Raw genomic sequence first — 12,576 nt, 5'->3', positions numbered from 1 at the left:
CGTGAGCAGGCCGCCGGTTCTCTCGGTAGCTTCTGTCCCCCAAAGCGCTCTAGACCAGGTTGTTCAAGACCCCAGGCGGGGGGCGGGACCGGGATGCTGAAAGGGCGACGGTGGGGTGAAGGCCGGCTGCCCTGGCCTGGGAGTCTGGAGCCTGGGGTTCCGGGTCCTCCCTGCGCGACCTTGGATAAGTCAATCCTCCCCACTGGGGCCCAGTTTTGCTGTCAAGAGAGAAATGCTGGAGAGCACCCCCGCCCCGCCGCCTTTGACAGTCCAACCAAGGGCGTGGCTGAAGGGAGTCTGAGGGGGTTAGGATACAAACTGCCCTGCTGGCAGGGACCTCCGGACTTTATTCATCTGTCTTTTACCCAACTTTGCCGTCCTTTTTCTCAGCGGCTGTCTTAATACGAATCAAGATTGTGACCAGACAGTGCAAAGTCTGGCAAAATAAACAGCCTATGTGTATGGACATCAACTGAGAAATAAATACCAGCCCAGGGAAACCTTAATCGCATTCAAGTTGTTTTGTTCAGGACTCCCATGGAGAAGTGAATTTAGGCATCTCCTGCAGTGAGTGATTTTATTTTTCTGTGCCTGTAAGTGAAGCTTTATATCACAAATTTCGTGGGAGACCAGGATGAGGGAGGATAGGCCACTGAGAGTTATGGTATTGACAAGTTTTCTTTCCCCACTTAATCCTGCCTCCCTCCTCTTTCTTCTCTCACTTCCACCCAGCATTAAGGCTTTACACTTGAAATATCCAATCATTTTATCTTTGTCTTCATACAGGGCAAAATGCACTGATATCCAGGCTGTTTTAAAACTAGTTGATAAACCAGGTGAGTAAGAGGTTTACAGACATTGAAAGTAAAGTTTTTGAAGAATTTTACAGACTTAATGGATGATGTGAAGTGGCAAGAAGTCATCTGGAAGAACTTAAAGTTTAGGTATCCTCCACAAAACATGGAAAGTTAATATTGGAACAATATCACTGTATTATTCACTGTTGATGCTCTTGAGGGAGTTGTTATTCACTATTGAGGAGGAAGAGATGTTTTGAATTTCGTGTTAAGTACCATGTCAAGCATTCTGAAGAAAAGAAATAGTGATTTGGGATAATTTTATCAAACTGAAAGAACCACACATTGTCATGAAAGGTTAAAAGATATCTGATGAGTACCTGTTTATTGTCTGTTCTAGGTTATAAATCTTTTTCTACAAAATAGCTGATTGCAAAACATCTGGAACATTAGATTATTACACCTTTTCCTCACATTGAGTGACACATGTTTGAGATTCCTTAACTCTGACTAAATTCACTATTGAAAGCATTAGTCATGATTTTGCAATGTTAACCTGGAGATGTACTACATCCTACATGTGTCATGTTCCGTAGCATATGTGATGTAATAAAACATTTTTTTAAAGTTGAGAATTGTGAGTCAGAAAGTTCAAATACCAGCCCTGCCACTTAGCCACACAGTCATTGGCAGTTTCCCTTACCTCTTTGAGGCTGGATTTCCTCATCTGTATATGCAAGTGAAGCATCTGACTGCTTTGTAAATATTAAGTAATTGTATTCTAAACATTTAAATTACAAAACTTAATTTTGAAACCTGAAGTGTAACATAGCAACTCAGATGTGGAATCATCCCAGTGTTTAACCTAGAGCTGTCTCTTTCCTCTGCTTCGTAGATACCGTTTTGCCATAAGCCCTTGGACCACATTTAAGTGGAACTCCCATCTAACTTGGGTGCCTGAAACATTTTAGACACCAGTGTCTAATCCCAATCAGTGAAGATTACTGGAGTAGTTCAAAAGCTCATCTGTGCAGAATAGCCACACAGCAAAAATGTTTGCAAAATTAAAAAAGAAAATTGCAGAAGAAACTGCTGTGGCTCAGAGGCCAGGAGGAGCTACTAGGATCCCTCGGTCTGTGAGCAAGGAATCCGTGGCATCTGTGGGAGCTGACTCAGGAGATGACTTTGTAAGTATCTTCTCCAGCCTTGAATATTTGACAGTCTTCATGTATTTTTTAAAGTAATATTTCAGGGAATCCTTTCAATAAATATTTTTAGGCTGGGGATTTAGCTCAGTGGTTCTGCCACCTGACTTTCAAGCGCAAGGACCCGAGTTCAATCCCCGGTACCAAAAAAAAAAAAAAAAAAATCAATAAATATTTTTAAATTGTATGATTATTTCATGCCTTCTGTAGCTTATAGCTTAACAAGACCATGCACATCTACTTCTATACTTCAGGGTGCCTTGTTAATGTTTGGTTTGTTGATACTTAAGTAGTTTTTCTTTTCTTTTTGTGCTTCTCATATTCTGGACACTGCTGTGCTGTTCTCTGTCTATATAGCTTGTGCATGTTCTTTTACATTTCAGTCTTTCAAATGTCTGGGCTTATTTTTTCTCTAGGCACATGTATTTTAAGTCGTTGTTACTTTATAAGGTCTGTGATTTATGATGTGGTGTTAACCAAATGCACTGTATTATTGGACAAACTCATGGTTGGCACCAATAACTAAAGTATATCACCTTGTTTGTAAAGTATCTTTGTGTTTGGAAAGATTTCTAAAAATGAGAATCCTGCAGTATTAGGGAAGTATCATTTTTAAGGATTAAAATGTGCCTTTGGTGTACAGTAGCATCTTTATAACTTAGAGACTTTAAAAGTCATTTATCATGATTAAATATATATATGGTGTGTGTGTGTAATGTATATGTAAAGTATAAAGCATAAAGTAAATTTGGCACCCATCCAAAGAAATAGAACATTATCAATATTGCTGAAGCCACTTAAAACAATTTCCCCCTCCAGATAACCACTGTCCTATGTTTTATACTCATCATTCCTTTGCATTTTAAAACATGTTAACATTATGTTACATTTATAAACAGTTTACTGTTTAATACTGATTTTATTTGAACTTTATAAAAATAATCTTAGTCTTCTTGGATGTAATTTTTTTAACTCAACATGTTTCCAAAAAGCATGTATGTTGCATGAAGCTGTGGTTTATGTATTTTTACTGCTGTATAAGATTCCAGCATTTGAAAAGGCCATAGTTTGTCTCTGTCTCCTGTTGGTGACAGACATTTGAGTTGTTTTCACAGTCAGATGACTCCTTTTCCTCCTCCATTCTTTCACTACTTAGATCCCAGGTCATATTACATGGCAGAAGGTATTAGGCTATTGGGGTGGAGCAATAAAATGACAAGATCTAGATTCTCTTTGCTTTGATATTTAACAGAAAATATAAATGATCACCAAATGGAAGGATGTCATTTTCATGTTGAGTTCTACAGCAGAAGGGAAAGCAGATCTGACCTGCACTCCCTGTCTCCAGACCCTTATATCCAAGTGCATGTGCTTTTCCAAACACATGCCTTCCTTATAGCATCTCAGATTCTAAGTGAACAACATTGAATTAAGTAACTCCATCTCCCGATTGCATCTTCATCTTCCCAAGTCACTAATCAGAACCATTAGAGGCTTTTTTTTTTTCAGCTTTAATTGAGTTTATTGGTACATTTAGGGATACAGTACAGTTACATTCATTGTTGGGATCTTGTACCTCTACATGACAGGTCTTGGTTCTCATTTTTTCCCCTTGTCCCTGCCTTCCCTTCACCCCCTCCTCCTCTCCCCATCTACAAACACTTTATTTCCATCTTTTCATTATCTCACATTTTTTCCCTTATTACCCTTCCCCTACCCATCCCACCTTCCGTACACCTTTAGCCCCTTTCTTCCCATTTCACAATGTCAGTAATCTTATTAAGATCTTATGTATTATTACAGTTTATTCACACCAGAGAAACTATTCGGTATTTACACATGTGTGACTTATTTATTTCACTTGTTAAAAAGCTTCTATACTGCAAAAGAAACTATCAGCAGAACTAAGAGACAACCTACAATGTGGGGAAAAAATATTTACCAGCTGCTCTTCAGACAAAGGACTATTATGTAGAATATATAAAGAACTCAAAACAACCAGCACCCCCCAAATATAAAGACCCAATTCAAAAATGGGCATCTGAAATGAAGAGACATTTCTCAGACAAAGAAGTAAAAGCAGCAAGTAAATATATGAAAAAATGCTCCACATCACTGGTCATTCGAGAGATGCAGATGAAAACAACACTGAGATTTCACTTCACCCCACAAAGAATGGCTGCTATCAAGAAATCAAACAATAACAAATGTTGGAGGGGTTGTGGGGAGAAAGGAACCCTCTCCATTGTTGGTGGGACTGCAGACTGGTGCAACCACTATGGAAATCAATATGGAGATACCTCAAAAAGCTTGGACTGGAGGTTCCATTTGACCCAGCCATCCCTCTGCTGGGTATCTTTCCAAAAGAACTAAAAGAATCATATCACAGAGAAGTATGCGCACCCATGTTTATAGCGACACACTTAGTAATAGCTAAAACTTGGAAACAGCCCGTTTGCCCATCAGTTGGAGACCGGATAAAGAAGATGTGGTTTTTCTATAAAATGGAATATTATTCAGTCACAAAGAACGAGAAAATAGATTCATTCATAGGAAAATGGATACATATTGAAGACATTAGAGGCTTTTTTAACCCTTCCTTCCTGTGAATTCTTGGTGTCAACTCAGTCAAAAGTGTAAACTCTAGAGATTTAGATTGACATCACAATAGTTAATAGATGAAGGTACTCCAGCTTTATTAGTATCAGGATAGATTCTTCGTCACAGGCAAGATTTTGATCCCTGGTTGAAAAACTTTCCTCCCTTTATCCCAGGAATTTAACCTTTTGAAAGATAATGTGCTTGCTTGCTTGCTTGCTTCCTTCCTTCCTTTCTTTACCAGGGATCAAATTCAGGACCTTCCACTTGCGGGGCAGGCAGCAGCACCACTGAACTAAATCCCCAGCTATGATTTCTTTTTCATGTAACTTGGTATAGCATGATCCTAGCAAATTGATTTACTATCATTTATTTCAGTTGCACACATATACATGGCTTATTTGTTTAGCATGGCCTTTCTCCTTGCCTTCATGTTATAGAGGGATATAATGTCACTTCTGCTGTTCAGGTAGAAGAGCTAGGGCTAGTTAAACCTTTCAGTGATCACAATTACTTAACATATAACCAAATTTAAGATAGTCTTTTTTTAGTGTGGTACTGCTGGAAACCCTGTCTCACTCTGACCTCTCCCCTGTCCCAACAGGCTTCTGATGGAAGCAGCTCTAGAGAGGATCTTTCATCCCAACTTCTGAGAAGAAATGAACAGATACGGAAGTTGGAGGCCAGACTTTCTGGTATGTCTAGAATAAATAGTAAATAAATCATAAATAGTAAATACGAGACTTGCCTGACTCTGTAAAAAAAACAGACTTATAGGATAACTATACACTTACTCTGATACAATGCTTTCATCTCATTAGAAAGGAAGTGGAAGTATCACTGTGGGTCTTTGGGTCACAGTTCAATGGTATTTCTAAGTTCAATACCCACTTCTTGTAGAAGTTATAACTTATTACATATTTATGTGTAGTTTACAATCTACACCTCTCCTATTATATCCTTTGTTGGAGCAAGCATGATTGTAATAGAATTATCAGTTCTTATTTTGGTATCTGCCAGTAGATACATTTTGACAGCTTCATCCTGTGAAGTGGTCCATGGCTTCTGTGTCTCTTTTTATCCTTTGGCTTTATGCCTCATCTGTGAGAGTAAAAGCAGTAGACCAAAATGCCCCAAATTATAAGTGAAATACTTATATTCATATAGCTCTCAAAGGATGCAAAACATAGTTTACAACTATTAGTTAATCAACTTGTCCTCAACATAGCCTTGCTAGGCTTAGCAAAGTTTAGATTAAACAAGTTGTAAGTAGCAGAGCTGGGGATTTAATCCCAGATTTGATGGTGCCGAAGTCCATGCTCTTAATTATAGTTTGCTTTAAACTCAATTGTTATTCTCCCATTACTTTTACCTGTAAATGACATCAGTAATAGTTACAAAATTACTCCCCCAGGGTAAGTCAGGGGGATCACAAGTTTGCCCAACTTGAGCAACTTAGCAACATACTGAGACCCTGTCTGAAAATAAATAAAAAAGGCTGGGGCTGTAACTCAGTGCAAAGGCACTGGGTTCTATCCCCAGTGTCAAGAAAAGAAAAAAAAGGAATTACCTTATATTTGTCTAATGTTGGGAAGTTAGTTCTAAAGTAATATGTACCTTCCCTGGTACAGAAAGAAGGACAGTTGAGCTTGATTTATTTTAGTAAAGTGACAGGAAAGAGAGCTGACAATCATTCAGTTCTGAGTCTTGTTCTACAGGCAAGACCTGTTATTGTGTGAATAATAACAATAACAGCTACTTGTTAATGAGCTCTGTACATCAATTACTTAAGGCATATAAAATACTTTATTGTCTAATGGATTCTTGGAAGTAGATACAATTATCATTATTTACTTACTTATTTATTTTTTGTTTTTTTTGAGACAGGGTCTCACTATGTAGTTGAGGCTGACCTGGAACCCACTATGTAGCGCAGGCTGGTCTCAAACTCACAGCGATCCTCCTGCCTCAGCCTCCTGAGTGCTGGGATTACAGGCGTGTGCCACGACGCCTGGCCAATTATCATTATTTAATTATGAAGAAACTAGTATTTAGGATCAATAATTTGCTGAAGGTCCCCAACTAAGCACTGCCCCAGGGTATTGTCTACTTTTTCAGTATACTGTATGATCTTCTTTGGCCACCCAGGTAATTAGTTCTGATTTTCACCTTTGGTATAGCATAGGAAACTTAGTTCCTGTGTAGAAAGAGTGCTCACTTTTGTAGAGAATTAAGTACTTCACCTTAAAAATGATACCATGCTAAGGCATTTACTATTTTTGTAAAAACACTGTTGCTCAGTTATGTAGACTGTAAGTGATCTTTCATTGAGTTCCCTTTATTTTTTCCTATTCCTAAAGCCAAAACACTGAGGTAAATAAACACTGAGACTTGAAAATAAGTGGTGAGATAATGTATTTTTCAGAGCAAGGCATTTCTGATGTTCAGGCCCAGCCTAATTCTATTTCTCTTTAATGGCTAAACAAATCTGCCTGTTTGTATTCGCTATTTGTACCATGGACAGTTTGTACTATACCTGTTTGCCTGTGTCATTCATCGTTAGTGAAAGGCTGTCTGTCTAGCTTTTCTTAACAGGATTTATGTTGAAAAAAATCATCATCATTTTCACTCATTTTTTTGGTTTAATTAACTTCCTTTCCTGATGTTTGTCCATTCCTGTGCATCACCCTCCTCACCCAAGACTATGCTGAACAGGTCCGAAACTTGCAGAAGATAAAAGAGAAGCTTGAAATTGCATTAGAAAAACACCAGGATTGTACGTATTTCTTTTTCCTGCTTTTTTTCAATCTTCTCAGGATTTAATTTTTGAAATTAAACAATTGTATATTATTATCACATCTTTATTTTATAGTGTACATCTTCATTAGCCTGATATGACATTAGTTGAATATTTACTAAGCATATGATTTGCATTTATGTTGTTTTGTGAGCATGCTTCTGAGGAGGGGCCACTGTGTACATCAGCTTGCTCTATCAAGTTGACTCATCTGTTGGCTGCTCTTAGGTTAGTACATGGCTGTAGCCACAGCCACATTACTGGTGTGTTGAGAACTAGGGGAAAGCTCTGTCATGCCTCCTCCAGTAATGGAATATTCTGTTTAATCTACCCTAGATTATATGTTCTCTTTTGGGTACTATCCAAGAAAGATGCTAGGGGCTGGGGATTTGGCTCAGTGGTCGCCACCTGCCTTACAAGTGCAAGGGCCCAAGTTTGATTCCCGGTACAAAAAAAAAGAAAAGTAAAACCAAGAAAGGTGTTAATTGGAATAGAAAGTCACTTTTTGCTGATATATTGTAAAATTTTAGAGAAAACTAAAGATAGTTGTTTTATTTTTGTTTTGCTTGTTTTTAATGGTGAAGGAGTAGAAGCTGGCACTTAGCAATAGCAATGGTGTTTTCTGGCCACCTACCTTAAGTATTTTGTCGTACGTACATTTTAAAAATTACATTTTGGCATCTTAATTGTGTATACTTCACTATACAGAAAACAAAAACAGGGCTGAGGATGTACCTCTGTGGTACAGTGCCTGCCTGGCAAGTGCGAAGTCTTGAGTTCAATCCCTGGTACCAAAAAAACCCAAAAACAATGAGGAACTGAACATATCTGTTGTCTTCTACCAAGACCGAGGGGTTCTTTTGGAAAGTCAAGATGGAGTAGGTTTCTCTCATTCTTATGATCCACTTAATGTGACCTTAGCCTTTTTCATTTGATGATAGTTGTGATCGCATAAAGTATCATGCTATTTCTGCAGTATTTCTGTACCTCAAGTAGAGCCTCTTTATTAACAGCTTCCATGCGGAAATTTCAAGAGCAGAATGAAGCATTCCAAGCCAACAGAGCCAAAATGACAGAAGGACTGGCTTTGGCATTAGCCAGAAAGGACCAGGTAGTTTGTTTGTTTGTTTTTGTTTTTGTTTTGTGGTACCAGGGATCAAACTCAGGACCTTGCACTTGCAAGGCAGACATGGTGCCACTGAGCTAATCCCCAGCCCAGGACCAGGTATTTTATATGTGGCACTGCCCAAGACTGGTGGAAAAATTTCAAAAACTGGAATAGGTAGAAAATATTTATAACCTAGGACAAAATAATAAGCTCTTTAAGGTTTTATTTGACTTTTTCTTATAAAGTCAAACTTTAAGCTGGGTGTGGTGGCACATGCCTGTAATCCCAGCACTCAGGAGGCTGAGGCAGGAGGATCACTGAGTTTGAGACCAGCCTGGGCTAGTAGTGAGTTCCAGGTCAGTCTGAACTACATAGTGAGACTCTGTCTCAAAAAAACTAAAAAAAACCCAAAACAAACAAAGAACAAATAAAGTCAAACTTTATAGTTTTAGTCACAAGTTGCGTCCAGAATGTATCATTCTCTGTGTCTGACCTTTGTAAAATAGTGGTTTTCTAACCTAGTGGTGAGCTCCCAGATAAAGATAAAGTCTGTGGCCTCTAAAAACTTGTTTCAGGCCTAGACCCCAAGCACTTGCTTTTTTTGTGGGGGAAAGGGGTACTGGGGATTGAACTCAGGACCTTGTGCAGTGCCACTGAGCTAAATCCTTGTATCCCAGTCCTTGTCTTTTATGATGAAGAATTTACTATCATGCTAGTAAGACTATTCATAGTTCTTCCAGTTCCTGAGTTTCCTCAGTCCCAGCCAAGTAAGCAGAGAGCATCTTAATCTCACAGTGAAAGATGCTGAAATAATGACAAGAAGGTGAAACAATACGATTACCAGCTATCACAGTAATTATGAAGAATATTTTGCTCAATATAATCAATGGCATTTTAAATTTAAGATAAGCATCAATGTTTTATGGTAATGATGATTATTTAGACAGGGTCAGTTTATTATGTTTGATTTGGAAAAATGCATAATTTATTTCATCTATAGGAAGTGGAATAGTTTGTTTTAAAGTGTATATTTGTCATCTAGAGCATTTGTTAGCCAGAGGGGGGAAAATCATTCACCAGTACCCAGTGGGTAACTATCATATAAATATATCCAAATGAAGAAACAATCTACAGTTGGTACATTCTGATTGAAGGTGATAGAGATATGGCCTTTTGTACCAGTGGTTACTCCCTTCCCCTTTTTTTATGGTTTTTAATAGGGATGTAATCCTGTTTCCTTTGATCCAGAAGGCATAAAGCATGTTTGTAAAGTCACGATGAAAAGGAAAATAATTATCAGGAACTGCTAATGATGCTCCCTACTACTTTCCTTAAATTAATTTCTGAACATAAACTGCAGGGTTACCCAGCTCAGCCAGTTCCAGCTACCCACTCCCAAGAAATTAAACAACATCCATGGGAAACGCTCAGCAATTAGCTGAAAGAAGATATAGCTTTGTTTGGTGCCCTCCTTCGTGAATATCTGCAGGCTTATATTTGCATTCTAGAATATTGTGTCCTTTGAGGACTTTCTGTTTTATTAACATTAAGCCAAGTGTATGGGAATTTTGTGTTTATTGTTGTTTGGTTTTTTTGTTTTTTGGGGTTTTTTTATTTTTATTTTTTTGGTTGTTTGCTTGATTGGTTGTTTTGGGGGAGAGTTGGATTGTTTGTTTTCTGAAAGTTTTTAGTATTATAGATACTCTTCTCTGAAAACTACTTTTTTGTTACTTTGTTTTGTTTTAGGAATGGTCAGAAAAACTAGATCAGCTAGAAAAGGTTAGTTCACCTTTATTTGCGTTCTCATTCCTATTGGTTTCATTTATGGGGCTTGGAAAGTGTTTTCCCAGATGAGACAGCTCACATCTTTCTCTTTCTAGGTGGGTGTACGAGTTATCTTTTGTTTGCTCCTCCTTACACACTCTCTCTCTGTGTTCCTGAAGGCTGATTGTGCTGTATCCAAGAGCCTGATACCGTGCAATTTCTAAATGAATCAGAGGGGAGCGTGGGGAAGATCTATGCCTGGAAGGAGAGTGTGCTCAGGATGTTTATTCCTCAGCTTTGTCCACTCCCTTCGTTTTTTTTTGTATCCCACGTCCAAAAGTCACAGTGTTGGTTGGACCTTTGGTTCGGCTGGACCTTTTGACTTAGTTTTTCTCTTAAGATTTCTTCTAACCTTCTCATGCATTTGTCCTTTATGCTCAACTTCATTTTTCTTCCAATACTGGGGACTGAACTCAAGGCCTTTGCACTGAGCTGCATCCCTACCCCTTTTTAAAAATTTTGTGACAAGAGTTTCGCTGGAATTATAGACATGTGCCACCACGTACTGCTAAGCCCAACTATTGTTAGCACGTGAGAAGTTGGAGGGCTGGGTATTTAGCTCAGTGGTTCCACCGCCTGCCTCACAAGTGCAAGGTCCTAAGTTCGATCCCCAGTACCAAAAAAATCGAAACAAAAAATTACAGTATAGTTCAAATGAGGAGTTGGAGAAATATTTTAGATCAAGAAAGAGTAATGAGGAGAGGGCCGGGGATTTAGCTCAACGGTTCGGTGGCCTGCCTTGCAAGTGCAAGGACCTGAGTTCAGTCCCTGGTACCAAAAAAAACAAGAGTAATGAGGGCTGGGGATTTAGCTCAGTGGTTCTGCCGCCTGCCTTGCAAGTACAAGGACCCGAGTTCGATCCCTAGTACCAAAAAAAAAAAAACGAGAAAGAGTAATGAGACAACTATGAGATGTGATCTAAAAATACAGTGAATGTTTAAATTAAAAAAATATATATATATCACAGTAAAAGATTCCATGCATTAATCCCCCTAAAAACACTCCTGTTTGTTTTGAACAAGTTCATTGCATCATTCCTGCCACTTTCTGAAGCAGTTCTGGGAGAGCTTCATGAGTATCTTTAGTTGCACTATTGTAGCCACCTGAATGTCCTGAACAGATTCCAAAAGTTTACATTTCATAGTCATTTGATTTCAGGAAAGAGCCAGCAATTGTGTATTGCCAGGTCCACCGAGTAGAGTGGATAACACACCATAATGAAGGCATAATGTACCTTTCCATCGGATGGCACTCAACATTCACTGTATTTTTTTTTTATTCTTATTTTTTATCACACTTTGAAAGACATGAAAGAATACTTCCAGAACTACTTCAGAAAGTGGCAAAAACAATGGGACAAGTGTGTTCAAAATGAGGGTAGTATTTTGAGGGGAATTAATGGAAATATGTGTTTTACTGTAATAAATTTTAAAAATTTAAATATTCACACAATGTTTGATCATGCCACTTTTATAGGTCTTTGAAGCCACATTTGCAGAGATGTTATTTTGAGACTTTAAATTTTTTTTCAATTAAAACTTAAAACTGGGCTGGGGAATTAGCTCAGGGATCACTCACTTGCCTAGCATGTGTAAGGCGCTGAGTTCAAGCCCCACCACAAATACACACAAAAAAATACTGCAACAGCAGAGTTAACACTTAAGAAAGTCTTATCTTGAAAAGTTAGCACTTAGGACATCGAGGCTAATTTTTTTTTAACTTGCTAAATTCTACAAGCTTACCAGGACATTTAGTTTTATTCTAATTATTCATGCTTTTCATCCAGTTCAATTTGACACTAAGAATAGACATGTAAAATATGTATCTCTAATTGCTAAGCAATCTTAAGAACAAAAGTTTTGAGCAATTGTTCTTCCTTTATTCCCAGTATCAGTTAATTATCATTTAATTAACATTTCTTATTAATGGTAAATAATGACATATTAGTCACACTACTGAAACACTTTTCATTATCAATGTGATATTTTCTTTTTTTCTGGTACTGGGGATCAAAGTTGGGACCTTGCACTTGCAAGGCAGGCACATCACCACTGAGCTAAATCCCTGGCCCAATGTGATATTTTCTGTTGGCATCAGATTTTCCTTCATTAATAATTCTTCATGGGCCAGGCATTTAGCTCAGTGGTGCCATGACTCCCTCACAAGTGCAAGGTTCTCAGTTCAATACCTGGTACCAAAAGAAAAATAATAATATAATAATAATAATAATTCTGCATGTTTTAGTAC

The 12,576-nt window shown here is 38.1% G+C and overlaps 1 protein-coding gene across 5 annotated transcripts in view; it reads left to right on the top strand.

Moving 5' to 3' along the window:
* Nucleotides 1-12,576, top strand: part of Golga1 (golgin A1) — a 56,455-nt gene continuing 43,879 nt past the window's right edge. For 4 of the 5 annotated variants that reach the window (XR_004515424.1, XM_010613522.3, XM_033759262.1 and 1 more), the window contains exons 1-7: nucleotides 1-58; nucleotides 787-836; nucleotides 1,693-1,984; nucleotides 5,205-5,295; nucleotides 7,302-7,376; nucleotides 8,411-8,508; nucleotides 10,252-10,284. Coding sequence is in view for 4 of the 5 variants with exons in the window: in XM_010613522.3 (XP_010611824.1) it covers nucleotides 1,850-1,984; nucleotides 5,205-5,295; nucleotides 7,302-7,376; nucleotides 8,411-8,508; nucleotides 10,252-10,284 (432 nt within the window). In the remaining variant the exon portion in view is untranslated. Of the gene's footprint in view, nucleotides 59-786; nucleotides 837-1,692; nucleotides 1,985-5,204; nucleotides 5,296-7,301; nucleotides 7,377-7,555; nucleotides 7,626-8,410; nucleotides 8,509-10,251; nucleotides 10,285-12,576 lie in introns of those variants that run through there. The other variant, XM_033759263.1, reaches the window with a different exon arrangement.

The sequence above is a fragment of the Fukomys damarensis genome, unplaced genomic scaffold (assembly GCF_012274545.1).
Source record: "Fukomys damarensis isolate Sample0158 unplaced genomic scaffold, DMR_v1.0_HiC HiC_scaffold_36, whole genome shotgun sequence".
NCBI lineage: Eukaryota > Metazoa > Chordata > Mammalia > Rodentia > Bathyergidae > Fukomys > Fukomys damarensis.
Note: the sequence above shows the minus strand (reverse complement) of the source record. Positions and strands in the feature narration are given on the sequence as shown.